The sequence below is a fragment of the Peromyscus leucopus genome, chromosome 1, assembly GCF_004664715.2.
Source record: "Peromyscus leucopus breed LL Stock chromosome 1, UCI_PerLeu_2.1, whole genome shotgun sequence".
NCBI lineage: Eukaryota > Metazoa > Chordata > Mammalia > Rodentia > Cricetidae > Peromyscus > Peromyscus leucopus.
Window position 1 is genome coordinate 23,821,311 of NC_051063.1, and position 15,212 is coordinate 23,836,522.

At 40.6% G+C, this 15,212-nt stretch overlaps 1 protein-coding gene across 1 annotated transcript; it reads left to right on the forward strand.

The window, feature by feature from the left end:
- The first annotated feature begins 1,055 nt into the window (after positions 1–1,055).
- Il33 (interleukin 33) lies at positions 1,056–15,142 on the forward strand. Its single transcript, XM_037205607.1, is given in 9 exon segments — positions 1,056–1,246; positions 5,024–5,131; positions 7,691–7,816; positions 8,511–8,630; positions 10,518–10,628; positions 11,161–11,211; positions 12,726–12,823; positions 14,375–14,473; positions 14,476–15,142. Coding segments are annotated over 8 exon segments (795 nt in total). The 5' UTR covers positions 1,056–1,246; positions 5,024–5,034; the 3' UTR covers positions 14,569–15,142.
- Positions 15,143–15,212: the final 70 nt, after the last annotated feature.

The window sequence follows — 15,212 nt, forward strand, 5'->3', positions numbered from 1 at the left end:
ACAAAGGGAAAAGAAAATTTCACATTGTGTCCCATGGGCTCATGCTGAGAGTCCTTAGCCTAAAATGTGAGAATGCAATATTTGTTAAATGTAACTCTCTAAAAGCCAAGGAGGCCACACTACACATTTGCACTTTATAACGGATTACAGTTTGCCCTTTTTGGGTTTGTTTTAAGACTCGGAGCTATGGAGTTCCTCATACTGACACTCAAGGATTCTGTGAAGTGTGTGGATAGCCTGCATTCAGCTTCATGCATTTTGTATTGTCCTACTACATGACCCTGGCTTTTTTTTTTTTCACTACTTTTTGTCCCGATCATTTTTATTGACCATTAAACTGGTCTTTCCTCTCTTTTCCTTTCGGATTTTACACATTAAGAAAATTATGCTCACAAAACACACTGAATGTTTTGCAATGAGAATAACTGCAAATAAAAATGTAAGTAAACAAATGCCGGACCCCTTGAGCCAGCAAATTCTACTTTTATGAAACGTATGTTACCAATGAACTTCAAAGTTTTCTAAGAATCATGCAATGCCCTCCTCCCCCTTCAGCTGGAACACTAATGTTAGGCAGGCAGAAAAGCCTGAAAGCAGCCAATGTGTTGTGAATCAGGAAGGGATTGGTGAGAGATCGATGTATGTGATTGAAAGCAGGAAACACCCAGGGAACAGTGTTAATTTCAGAGAGCAAAAAGGTGGTTCACAAAATATTTGCAGTATGATTCTATTTTCTAATTGAAAGTAGATGCATATGTAACATTTCCACATTGAGGAAAAAAATTGATAGCGTTGATACTTTTTTAAAAAAAAAAATTTCCTAGGGACACACATATCATTTTTACAGTCAGAAAAAAAAATTACCTAGAAAAAGAAAACCCAACTTTCTACAGAAGAGACAACCTGTTCCCTTGTATATATTCCAGAAAAGGCACCACTGGGCATCTGTTTTAAAGATTATGTTTTTTTTTTTTTTTTAAAAAAAAATTAGTACTTAAGAATAACTCTGAATGTACTGCTGTGTTGGGATTTGTCTGTAGGGAAAAGCTACACACCCACACATTCTAATCCATTCAGATTAGCTCTATTTGCATAGCTTCATTCCTCAGTTACTGTCACCTACGTTGCTTAATCTGAGCTACCATATAAATAGAACTGGAGTGTGACTGTCCTGCCTATCAGCAAGTGCTGACTGCAGGAACACACGCACATTATCCAGGAGCAGCTATTCCCTGCCACGACTGAGGTGAGTGCCGCATCAGTCTACGAGAGTATTTGCTCTCTGCTGTGGAGGGGAGAAAACAGTACTGTTTATAGGCTCTCAAATAATTCCGATATATAAAAGATAAAAGGCTTGTTATTGAATAGAGTGGTTTGTTTTTCAGAATGGGATGTGAGAATAGCTCTGGATTACAAACCTCGGATTTTGTAATTCTAATAATGACGCTGACTTTCCAGTTTGATGACTTCTTATCTTGTTCAACCATGCAAGCGAGTGGTCCTTCAGGGCAGAGTGCTTCCACATGCGTTTGCTCAAGCTAGTCCACGGGAGTGATGAAGGAAATAGAGGGTTATGATAATCACTGAAAGTAGAGAAAAGCAAAGCCAGGCACAACGCTTCAGGGAGAGGCTATGGCGTCTTTACTGTGCTAACATGAATTTGAACTCTCCAAGAAAATAGGCTACAGATTACAACAAACAAATTTATTTACAAAGCAATTTTTATGACTAAAAAAACGTTGTTTCTAGGACACACATACTCTTGGGGGAAAGAGCAAACAAAACCCATCACTGTTTTTGAAGCAGCTCAGAAGGGCAATGTGCATTCTGCTCACACCGACTCAATTCCTGCTGGTACATGCTACTATTTAAACTATGTTCTGTCCAACTGAAAAGCTAACCTTATGTTTACCTAACCCTTTATCCCATGCATAAGGGTTAAAAATTAACTATTTTGTAAAAGTTACAGGTCTGCTTTAAAGGAAGTTGTTTATTCTAAGCTAGCAATGGTGACTGATTATAGTTCAGTAGCATGGATTCAGGTTACCCTAAATGATGCATTCCTAAGCAAAAGCAGTTACATGAAGGTTTGCAGGCAAGGGACCAAGAAAGTCATAAATCAATATACGCAGCAACTGCATTAGTCATAAGCAACATAGTCAGCAGATAGTCAGACATAGAAAAACGAGGAAATCTTTCTTTGTAGGTTTTGTATGTTATCTTACCGCTCCTTAGCTTTGTGGTAACACGAACAACACAGTCTGAGGGCATCAACTCAGATTCCATTATTAAAAGTAAGTGGAGCCCGAGACGTCCAAGAAAATCCTGGCTTTTGATCTTACATCCCTCCATAATCACAATATTTGGCTCACCCAAGGAAAAGAGTCTGGAATATTTCACACAGATACAGCTTCTTCAGAGAACTCTGCCTTATTCTGACATCTTCAGAAATTTATTATTACTATTTCAAAGAAGCTGGGCATTGGCTTTGAGTATAAAAAGAGCAGAATGTTTAAAACAAAATTCCAAGTTCTGACTCACATGGACCCCTCCCCATGGTTATTACCTAATGCAGGTAAATGGCTTTACATTTACTTCAGGGCGGTAACTTTTATAGAGTAGCTAATTTTTAATCCGTCTGAACAGAGAAAGGAGATAGGATGGTAATGGAGAAAGAGAAGAGATAACATTTTGACTTTCATTTGTGTGTGTGTGTGTGTGTGTGTGTGTGTGTGTGTGTGTGTGTAAGACAAGATATAGATTTCTGCTTCCCTTCTACATGTGGATATCCAGTTTTCCCAGTAAAAATGTTTAAGACTACATTTTTTCCAATATATGTTTTTGATACCTCTGTCCAGAATCAGATGGTTCTATTTGCCTGAATAATAATGTAATCATATTTTTAATTTTTAAAAATTTTAAAAAAAGAGAAAAGACAACGTGTTAAGATTGAAACGACGTGAGAAAGATAACAAGAGATTTAAAACTCAAATACAAAAGAAGCAGATAAAATTAGAAGAGGAGTAAAAATTAAAATTTAAAATAATAAACAATAGTTTTAAATGAAAGGACAATAAAAAGGGGGACAGCGCTTTTCCAGGGCTGTGTGGGGAGGGCAGTGGGTTTGAATTTGCCCCCGCTAAGCAGGCTGGCGTTAGGTGAGGCCAGTCGAGGGCATCTCATCTGCATCCTGGCTGTGTTCACTCTAGACTCTAATAAACGTCTAGAGGCTTTCTTCCTTTGCGTTTATGGGGCCTTTGCACCCCCACGCTGATCTCTACATCCTATAGGCTGGGCAGGTTCCCATTCATTCCGGAGAGCCTCAGTCTGAAACCCACGAGTTGGCAAAGTTCACCCAGTTTACTTGAGCGTGAAGAGCAAACCGAGCGCGGACTGCTGTCTGAATGGGCGGGCAATCAGCCTGCCTTGGTTTATCAGAAACCTGCCGCTGCAGGCTTGGAGGCCTCAGTCTCCGCAGACAACCTCAAGCTACAGGTCATAGTCCTCGCCACAAGGGGGCAGGACTTCTGACCGCCGTGCCTTCCACAGCCCAGGCTCCGGGTTACCGAAAGTTCTCAGTGGACCTGTCATCCCCTCTGCTTACAGGGTCTCCTCCTGGACAGACACGATGGCAGAGTGTTCCCACTGGTCACCTGCCTGTATTTTCTGATCTCCAGAGTTGCTCAGTCTCAAACAATAGACCCCCTTTGAAGGTAGCTCCTGATGACAACGCTCTAGGATACCGGGAGTGAGGAGATGGCTCCTTAGTGCTAAGGCAGCCGTGAGAGGGGACTCACCTCAGACCAAACTCCTGCCCTGGAATTAACGCTTGTGAGATCTGTCAATTACGGGTTTCTCCCGTGGCCACCACCGCTCCTCTGTTCTCATGATGGCCACCCAAATCCCGACTGGCCACGTGATTGCTGCTGCCCTTCCTCCTGACCCCTCCCAGCCCCTCTACCCCTCCTCCACCCATGCCGGGAGCCAGGGCTGGGGTTTTGGACGGCTTCCTACTTCTCGGCGTTATCTTATTCTTTGTCCATGCATATTAGCTAAACCCTCCGCCACTTGAGTCCCCCCACTTGAGTCCCCGCCACTCAAGTCCCAGTGATTTTCCACTCTGTCTCCTTGGAATATAGTTTCTCCTTTGTTACCCTGATCTTCTAACTTGTGAGTGAGCAGAGAAAATCAGTAATCTTACTCTTTCTTTATTCTTGAGAAACTATGCTTATACGGATCACCATCATTACTCTTTTTTTTTCTTTTCTTCCTTTCTTTTTTTTGTGGGGGTTTGTTTGTTCGTTTGTTTGTTTGTTTTTCGAGACAGGGTTTCTCTGTGTAGCTTTGCTAAGGAACTCACTTGGTAGCCCAGGCTGGCCTCGAACTCACAGAGATCCGCCTGGCTCTGCCTCCCGAGTGTTGGGATTAAAGGCGTGCGCCACCACCGCCCGGCTTTCATTACTCTTTCAAATATTCAGCTGGTGCCAAATCTGACAGGCAGAAACTCCAAGGAGGCTCCCATAGGGTTTGAGACAACCTGGCCCAATATCTGGAGTCATGGTTCCTTTAAGTGGGGAAAATGTTGGAAAATATGATGCATGCACATGCTGCTGGGCATTCATTTAATACTGACTCAAATTTAACATTACACGGGTTTTGTCTTGACTTCTGAGTTACATATTTCTATTTCTTTCCCCTACAGTGAAAACCATGCAACATATGTATGGTTACTTTTTTTTTTTTTTAAATAACTATGTACTAAAACTAAACTGTCCTAAGGTTTCAATACAAACATTGCCACTAACAATAAGTCTACTCAGCTTGAGATTTTTCTGTGCTTTTTTTTTTTTCTTATTCTATGGCTAGATTCTAGCACATAGTGCACAGTCAGAATACTATGCTCAAATTCAGTTATTTACTTTTTCTGTATGGCTATCAATTTCATGTTGAGTTAGCTGAGGAGGTTGTATCTGGTGATTTCAGGTACATATAGCTGGACTAATATTATATTTTAATCCCACAGAAACCTGAAAAATGGGACCTACAATGAGATACTCAACGTCCAAAATGTCCTCGGCAAAGCTGAGCAGCGCAGCTGGAAAAGCCTTGGTAAAACCTTGCAAGCCAAGAAGTAAGAGCGTCGGCTTTCCTGTTTTACACACTGTTTGAAATCTATTATCAAATACTTATTATTTCAATGTTCAGACATGCTACCTTACCAAAAGTGCCTAAGAATATAAGAACTGAAAGGGAAACACAGAGGTGGCTCCGAGGACACAGAAGCCTTGTTTTTGAAGAGTTTATATTGTCACTGTTGTCACTGGGTACAGCACGGGATAGGCCGGCTTAGATAATCTAGATCTTTGATGAGTGTAACTTAGTAAAATATGGTCTTTTGCATCAATCCCTTCACACTTCTCACAGCTCCTGCCATCAAATCCCCAAAACCTTTCCCCTAATTAACTGACAAATCTCTAAACTGACCCACTTTTAGTCCACATATTTGTCAAGACCTTTGGTGTATTGATTTACTGATTATTGATAAAAGATAGAATCAAAAATGAAGATGCCCAGGCCCCCAAATAAAGAAGAATGGGCCAAATATAATTATCTAATTACAAACTCAAAAGTTTGGAATACAATGAAAGAGACTACCAAGGAGAGTAACAGAGCTCTGGTGGGCTGGAAGGAAGCTAGAACGTGTGAATGACCTAAAGAGAAAGCAATGTCCCCTCTGCCCTCCCGGAGGCTCTGGACCACCCACCCACCCACTTTTTGGTAGGATTTAAAAAACCAATCTGACAATGGTTTCTGAATGTCCAGGAAATCACAGTTTAATTGATCCTTTCGTTTGTATTTGTGTCAGAATGCTCTGTGCAGAAGAAGTGATTCAGTGGAAGTGACTTGGTGTGCCCAAATGTCCCATATTAAAGAACGCACTGTCTTAGTACCCCGAAAATGAGGCCCTTTATAGATACTGCATTATGGAGTAGATATTCCAGAATTTCTGACATTGGTGCCAGAGCTCACTTTGAATACTGAGATCTTAGAAGTCACATGTTACGTGACCCTGAAAGGCTATTTATGATGTCCAAGACACAAATGAAATGTTCTACATGAGACTTACATTTCTCTTTGGCTAAGTAAAATCAGGATTACTGATTTATTTTTTTAGTTTGATTGATTGAATTTACATTTGGCTAGTCTCTTAGGTTGAGGGGCAGATTTCACCCCCACCTCCTACCGTAGCCAAATAAGACTCTATGTAGCTCAGACTTATCTGGGAATTCGTGACCCTCCTCCTCCTTTAACCTCTTGAGTGCCAGGACTAGAGGCATGACCACATCTGGCCTGTGGTCATTTTCATCAGTGGAGGTAGAGCCTAATGAATAGCTTTGATATCAAACATACTATATTAATTACTTTTGCATCTCTATGGCCAAAACCTTACAAAAGCGACTTAAAGGTAGACAATTCAGTTTGCTTCACAGCTTAGAATGCACAGTCCATCATGACATGGATGGAGGCTGGATCAGTTTGATCTCCAGCAGCCATAGCTTGCAGCAGCTTCTCCTATGGCACCAAGCAGGAAGAGGGAACTGGAGGACCAGGCTTCTGAAGCTGGCCCCTGTGGTCTATGTATATCAGCAAGGTCCTATACCCCAAGGGTTCCACAACCTCCCAAAGGGTGTCAACAGGTTAGGACCAAGTGTTCAAGCACAAGAGTTTGTGGGGACATGTAACACACCCCTTAGCACAACTCATGGGCCATGTAACCTGGGGCAGTGTTGTGATTCCTAACATCCTCATATTATCATTGCAAAACTAAGATGATAATACTTTGCAAGATTGTTATGAGTGGTTAAGTTAAAAGGCATATAAAATTAGTTAGCAGAGTGTTTGGCCTAGGGCTGATACTTGGTTAATGGCAGTTATTTTAGTATCAATACCTTTTATAGTTTTCAGACACCCTCCAGAAAGGTTTATTAAAAGTTTATTCAGGGTTAAGCAGAAAAACAGCTCAAATCTCCTATGGATGTTCACATTCCCTTCAGTTAGGCAACAGCTGATGCATAATGAATGCAGAGCCATGATCCCTCAAATGGCATTCTGAAAACAACAATAAAAATATTTCTAAAGACCTAAGTGTTTTTACAACTTATTTGGCAACAAAATAGAACTCAGCCTATTGTCTGTTAAATCCCAAGGTCTGTGATGGTTAATTTCAAATGTCAATTTGATTGAAATTACTGAAGCATATCTTTGGGTATGCCTATGACAGCATTTTCCAGAAAGGATTAATTTCGACCCGCCCTGAAAATGGGCAGCTGCAATATCCCATGGCCTGGATCCAGAACCAATTAAAAAGGATACAGATAAAGACAGCTAAACACCACCACTCACAGTCTGCTGAGATGTGAGCAGGCAGCCTCCCACTGCCATGCCTTTCCCTCTAAAAATGACCTGAAACATGAGCAAGACTAATACTTTTCCCCTTTAAGTTGCTTCTTGCCAAACATTTGGTCACAATAATGAGAAAAGTAACTATATAAGACTTCATTTCCTTTTGTATAACATATCCTATGCCTTACTATATGCAAATAGTAGTGAAACTCCAGTCTCTGTTGAATACGCTGTGTATATTTACAGGATATGACCTATGTAAATCTACACTTTTTTCTATTGTTAGGATCCCAACAGAAGACCAAAGAAATTTGCCATGTCTACTACATGAGGCTTCGTTCTGGCCTCACCATAAAAAAGGAGGCCTGTTACTTTGAGAAAGAACCCATCCAAGGTTATTCACTAAAATCAGGTATGTTCATCCCTGGGCAGACTGATGAACATCCAGTAGCTTTTACTTTCCACATCTGTGGATACAATTGTTTTCCTCATCCAAGTTCTCCTTGAGGAAAAGAGTACAGATGATGCTGTGTTGGCCATTTTGGAGAGGGTTTTTAGTTACATGGGAGAAATGGATACAATGGTGAGTGAAAACAGATGATACAAGATTTTAAATAAGTACATAATCATTTGGGGTGACATATTTTACTGTGAAAGAGGTGAACTGAATGGTTCACAGGGGCTGCTTTTGAGTGTTGCAAGTGTGGTGAGTAGTTTTCTTCTCTGTGCTCTGCTGGAGTGTGAATAAAAAAAAAAAATTGGTTTTTAAAATGAAGACTTCCCCATTCAAGAGGTACAGATCCCTGCCGGGCGGTGGTGGCGCACGCCTTTAATCCCAGCACTCGGGAGGCAGAGCCAGGTGGATCTCTGTGAGTTCGAGGCCAGCCTGGGCTACCAAGTGAGTCCCAGGACAGGCGCAAAGCTACACAGAGAAACCCTGTCTCGAAAAAAAAAAAAAAAAAAAGAGGTACCTATTCCATTAGACCATTGGGTGACTACAGCCCTGGCATCACTTACCATTGTGGCCATATTGCCCATCAAAAAGATGACATCTTTGCAGAATGAAGATAGATGGTTCACCCCTGACTCCTACTGCTGTCTTGCAGGTAGAAAGCGTGAAGGGAACTTCCCTGCTTACCCAAGGGATGCCATGAAGCGCTCCATGTTGGATACACCCAATTTCCAAGAATGTGCCGCTGATTTACCTGTCAGAGAGAGTATCCGAGGTGTGAATACTCACAGGGGCCTTGCTGGGGCCTGGGGGGCCGGTGGTGAGGTGTAAGATAAGACACCGGGCCTTGGCAAGTGCTACTCTACAGAGCAGACTCAAGATCTTCTTGGGTGGTGATAGATCTTCACTGGCGGCGGTGGCCCACGCCTTTGATCCCAGCACTTGGAAGGCAGGCGCAGGCAGATCTCTGTAAGTTACAGAGTTCCAAGGCAGGCTCCAAAGCTACACAGAGAAACCCTGTCTCGAGAAAAAAAAAAACAACAAACAAAAAAAAACCAAACATGTATCAGAAACTTGTTTCCTGCCCGTGTGCTGGCTCAGTGGCATCCAAACTGGGTGCGGTGTAACTGTGCCTTTGTATTCTCTGGTTAGCATTCCATGGATATTTTGGAATATTTGCTGTAGGTTGGAATCATGTCTACATTAGTCCTGATAAATAAATTATCCTTTGAGAAAAAAACTGCATTAATCTCCAAATTTCAAATTGTTCATCATGAAAGAGAATAAAAAACTATTATCTTTTAAAATACAAGTTTAACATGGTACGGCTCGAAGAATAGTTTAAAGTTTTTAACATTTGTGCAAAGTCCCACGTAAAACCGTGATCATCGAGAACTGAAGAGAGTCCAGGGAATCTAGTTCAGGTGGGACACTGCCTCATGTGCAAGGCTCTGCATCTCATCTCTATCAATGTGGGGAAAAAATAGAGTCCTGGGCAGAGTGGCATGTGCCTTGACTCCCAGCATTTGGGGGTCAGGTGAGTTTCTGTGGGTTCAGGTCTGTCTGGGCTACACAGTGAGTCTCAGGACAGCCAGAACTGTAGAGAGAGACAGTATTTCAAAAACAAACAAACAAACAAATCCCCAAATTAATTAATTAACAAGTGACAGCAACCCCACCACTAAGGAAACACAATTAAAAATCACATGTTGTTATTTTAATATATATTACTTTTTATAGGATATATATAATATAGGATATTATATAAAACAATTTAGTATATATCATATATAGTATGTATTTAGTATATATTTAATACAAATAATATTAATCTCCTAATCAATATTCATTTCTCATAAACTGTTTTTAAATTACTTTGCTTTAGATGTTCACATAAAAATTCTTATTTTGTATATTATTTTTATTTGCAAAATTCAGTAACCTGTAGCAGATACAGTAAATTTTAATATAGGATCCTCAAATGGATCCAAGTCTGCTTCAGTTTAAACCATATATGCTTTAAAAATGTTATCATGTGCTCTGTTTGCATCTCAGACAACGGCACAAACTAGCTTACATCTGCATCCCCCTAGGGCAATGGTTCTCAACCTTCCTAGTGCTGAGACCCTTTAATACAGTTCCTCATGTTGTGGTGATTCCCCAAGCATAAAATTACTTTTGTTGCTACTTCACAACTGTAAATTTGCCTCTGTTATGAATTGTAATGTAAATATCTGATACTCAGGATATCTGATATTCTGCCCCTGAGAAAGAACTGTTCAATACCCAAAAGGGTTGAGAACCACTGCCCCAGAGTGTCGAAAAATCCCTAAGTAATCACGCTTTATAAAAGGGCATATGTTAACCTATGCCTTCCTAAACATGGCCATTTTTTCCCACAGTTCCCTAGACTGTAGGAAGGCAAAAATGGAGCTGTCTGTGCTCTTCTTCACCCCCAACCCTACCAGGCAGGAAGTTATCACCTTTAATCCCACCCTGGTGCCAACTACGGCTTTTGCCTATGTTACAATGACAAAGTATAGCTCCGGTTAAAAAACAAAATTCTCGAGAGAAATTACTTCAAAAAAATAGCCAAGAAAATTGTTCAGAGGATTGTTTGTTTGTTTTTTATTCTTACTGACAGGAATTTCACTTTTTACAGAATCTTGTGCTTCCCTGAGCACATACGATGACCAATCTGTTTGTTTCAAAGTATTGGAGAATGGACGCTATGTGATCAATGTTGAAGATTCTGGAAAAGACCAAGAAAAAGGTAGACAACTTTAGACTATTGCCTCATGTCTATACTTAGTAATGATGTCTGGCAAGGTTAAAAAAAAAATCTACCAAATTATCCACAATGGATTAACTGAGATGTTCAACAGCAATGGGTTTCATCATCTCTGCTAATTCCAGTCTTCCTGTGTTAAGAAGGGTTCAGAGTCGTCAGGTTCTTCAGGGAAGAATACAGATGTTGAGAAATAACTATTGGGAAGCACAGAAGGAGAGAACACGTGTTTATTAATGCTGAATACTCACTAGATCTTTCCAACCTTTTCAGTGTCGTCTTAGCCTAAATGACTATTTGTCAAAGACTATTTCTCTGCCATCAACAGTGTAACACCCATGTTGGAGAATTCATCACAGTATAATATATTTTGAGATTTTTGTGAGAACTACTAAAGTTTCGCTTTAATTGGTATATGATGAGGTTAAGGGCAAGGTTTTCTGGCCCTGTGTATGATGGAACTGAAACCTTCAGATACAAATTGTCTCTCACCAAGTGATACCGTGTTGTCTTTCAGACAAGATGCTGCTACGTTACTATGAGTCTCCTCATCCCTCAAATGAGTCAGGTAATGTGCTGGCAGGGTGGGGGTGGGGGTGGGGGGGGGGGGTTTGCTTGAATTCTCATCCAGAACAAAGATGAGTCTAAAATAGTCCACAATAAAGAAAGAGCGGTTCAAAAGATTATCTCCAACCCCACACTCCTTGTAAGATGCATTCTTCTTCGAGCATTTATTCCACCTCATCTATTTCTGGATTAATAGGATAAAGGCTTAGCTACATATAATACTTACAATAATAAGCTACTTATAATAATATAGACCATCTTCAGCCACAGCTGAAAAGATCCTGCCCAAAGGTTGTCCAGAGGCAGTTCCTTTTATATCGTCATTCTGTCCAGGTCTAACACCTCATCACTATGCCCAATTAGCAAGTGAGAGGAAGGTGGGTGAATAAATTCCATTTCCCTTTCAGGACACAAATAGAAGTTACACATCACATGACTGCTCATCTTCAGTTGGCCAGAACTTAGCCCGAAAGCAACAACATTGAGTCATGAGAACACAGGCAGGGAAATTTTCTATTATCATCTATTAAAATACAACTCAGTGGCTTCACATGCACACAGGGAAGCTGATGCCCAAAGCAATGTGTATTGGAATCCATAAAATTAGAAAAGATCATAACAACAACAGAAATTAAAAACCTAACCTCCTCCTCTGAGGAATTTAGAAAGACTCTTGGGCCAGACTTGGTGGTACACACCTTTAATCCCAGTACTCAGGAGGTAGAGGCAGGCCAATCTCTAAATTCAAGGCCAGCCTGATCTGCAGAGCAAGTTCCAGGACAGCCAAGGCTGTTAAACAGAGAAACCCTGTCTCAAAAAAAAAAAAAAAAAAGAAAGAAAAAAGAAAGAAAGAAAGAAAGAAAAAAGAAAGAAAGAAAGGAAGGAAGAGAGAAAGGAGAAGGAAGGAAGGAAGAAGGAAGGAAGGAGAGAGGGAGGGAGGAAAGAAGGAAGAAAGAAAGGAAAAGATAGGAAGAAAGGCCTTTTACTTACTTGATAATGACTCCTCAGTTTTATTTGGGTACAAATACTTCTAAATGAATTAATGATCTATTTTCCTTCACATCTTGGATTCTTTGGGTTAAGTTAAATTAAGATGAGTTACAAGGCTTAGTTTTTTTCACTTATAATTTCTTCTGTTCTTTTTATTTTAATTGACAGGTAAAATTGTATTAATCATGTATAATAGGAGACTTTTAAAAAAATATTTTATTTTTATTGTATGTGTGTGAATGTTTTGCCTGCATATGTGTGCAGTGCTTGAGGAAGCCAGAAGAGAGCAATGGATCCCCTGTAAGTGAGCCACTCAATAGGTTCTGGGAACTGAATCCAGGTCCTCTGCAAGTGCATCAGGTGCTCTTAACCACAGAAGCATCTATCTGGCCCCACAACAGCACACGATAGATACCTCAAAAGCTTCTGGTGTGGTGGTATCTGTTGTCCATCTATCTTGTAGAATGGTAGAATACAGCCAAGTGGCAAATGCCTTACCTCACATGCTATCATTTTCATTGTTAGGTGATGGTGTGGATGGTAAGTTGCTGATGGTGAACATGAGTCCTATCAAAGACACGGACATCAGGCTGAAGGCCAATGACGAGGACCACTCTGTGGAGGTAACAGAAATGTGACTATGTAACAGCCACAAAGTGATGCTACCAGTTGATGTGTATTTAGATGTTAGGGAAATTCTGGAGACAGAGTTGGGCACATACTATTGTAAATAAAACACAGTCAGTCGCTTCGAATGACTTGCTCGGGAGTAGAAGAAGAAGGGCAGCGGGCTGTGTGGTCTTGTTACCACAAGTCTGGTCTCCACAACAGCACAGAATCCCCAGGGAACTTGCTAGAAAGCAGGATTCCAGGCTCCCCCACAACTGAATCAGAACTAATGTCTGAACAGTCCCCCGAGAGCGTCATCTCTTCACTACAGTTTGAGAGGCACTTCCACACAGAATGATCTCACATCCTTCCATTTGGCTGTGTTCTTCCAGAAAAAAAATTCTTTTCTAAAATAATTTCTGGCTCCAAGCCTGCCAAGGGGAGGTCAGCAAGCATGTCCATACATCACCAGTTATTAGCAGCGTAAAATTCTACATCTGATCCATTCTTACTTAGTAAATGGCAGGTATACCCCTGGTCATGACCAAAAAGGATGAACATGTCAAAGAGCAAACAGTCAGAGCAAGAAGTTAGGAGAAAAACAGGACAGCATTATAAAGAAGACAATTTCTATAAATATACAAAATTTAAAGTGATCCAGTCATGTAGGACATCAACAGAAACAGTGGACAGTGGTCAGCATTCTGCTCAAGACAATATTCTCAAGTGTATATAATGCACTGTCTAGCATGTATATAATAAAAAAAAAATAAAAGCAGAGTGCCATGGCACATCAAGTCCTTGCTTAATGCTCCAGGAATCCTGTCTCTTTTAATCCTCAGAGGAAGTCAGCCATTGTTGTGCAACAAACCATCTCAAAACCTGATGGATTAAAATCATAATCACTCTTAAGTCCTTAGTGATTGAGAGCTTATACTGAAGATCTGAGTCCCCAGGGTTTATTGCCAGGCGACTCACAACCACCTGTAACTCCAGCTCCAAGATGGTCAGATGCCTCTGGTCTCCATGGGCATCTACATTCATGGGCACATACCCACACAGAGACATATTTAAAATAAAATAAATCCTTAAAGATAATGTAAATAAGTGGTCTGTATTTAATAATTTAATTACAGATTTAATCTAACAATCTAATTAAAAGTATATAAAACTACATCTGCATTTAAATTGGAAATGAACCAATCTGTAGGGAACGCTGGCTAGACTGAAAGTTTGCTAGACAGAGCACCATGTTCTTTGTATTAAAGATAATAAATAGCAAAAGAGGGCCCAAATCCAGAAGAGCCACATATAGATCTGCTCAGTCTCCACCAAGCGGCTTATCTCAATGGGCCAACTCCCTGTGAATCACTTCCATTCCTACCCACACCCTGTGCCCTCTGCTGTTTCCTCCACCCATCACTCCTCCCCCCTCAACTCCGTCAACAAACTTGCTAGAGAGACCAAGTTATAAACGCTGATTCTCCTAGGAGTTCTAACCCAGGAAGGCGATGTCAGCCCTGGACTTCCCATTCACATATTGGCTTTTTCTCTTCTTTCCTCAGCTCCAAAAGTGTCAAGTTCCACTGCCAGACCAGGTCTATTTCGTCCTTCACAAAAAGTCCTCCGACTATGTTTTATTTGAATGTAAGAAAAAGCCTGGGACATGTACATAGGAGTTAAAGATAACCAGCTTGCTCTAATAGAAGAAGAGGATGAAGATAACAAAAATATCATGTTTAAGCTTTCTAAAGTTTAATGGAATAAGAAGCTTGTGGGCTCTGGGTTGAACGACTTAAATGTTACCACTAAAGAAAGGGGGAAGAGAAAGGAAGAGACATCTAAGGGAATGGCTTAAGATGCTGTGGAATGTTATCTTATTATATGTAAAAAGTCTTTTCTTTTCCTCTATCACTACACATTCAATAAAATCATGACTATATGGCATTGGGCATTTGTAAAGAGACTGAGAGAGATTCCACCTTGGCTTTTACTTTCCTCTGCTTTGAGTCCTGAACGAACTCACACTTGCAGATCTCTTCAGATGAGCATGCACCATAGCTCATGCTATGCTTTCGACAAGGGTCCAATTTACAAGCCTTAAAAAAAAAAATACTCGATCTTCCCTGGTCCTAATCAAAAGGTTGACATACCAGAGCAGCTTGTGCAGGACCAGCTGCTGCATGACTGACAGCTTCTGAATCAGAATAAAGCAGATGTATTGGTAGATGCCCCAGGCAACCCTCAGACAAGCTCTTTCTGTTAAGAAACTAGTGCTCCAAATGCCCACGTACCTAGACAGGTAGGATAAATGTGTGAAAAGCAGGATAACTGAAAAAAAATTAAAGAAAAAGAAAGCCAGTATTTGTGAAGTGGAATAATGTTACCAATACTTGTATCCTT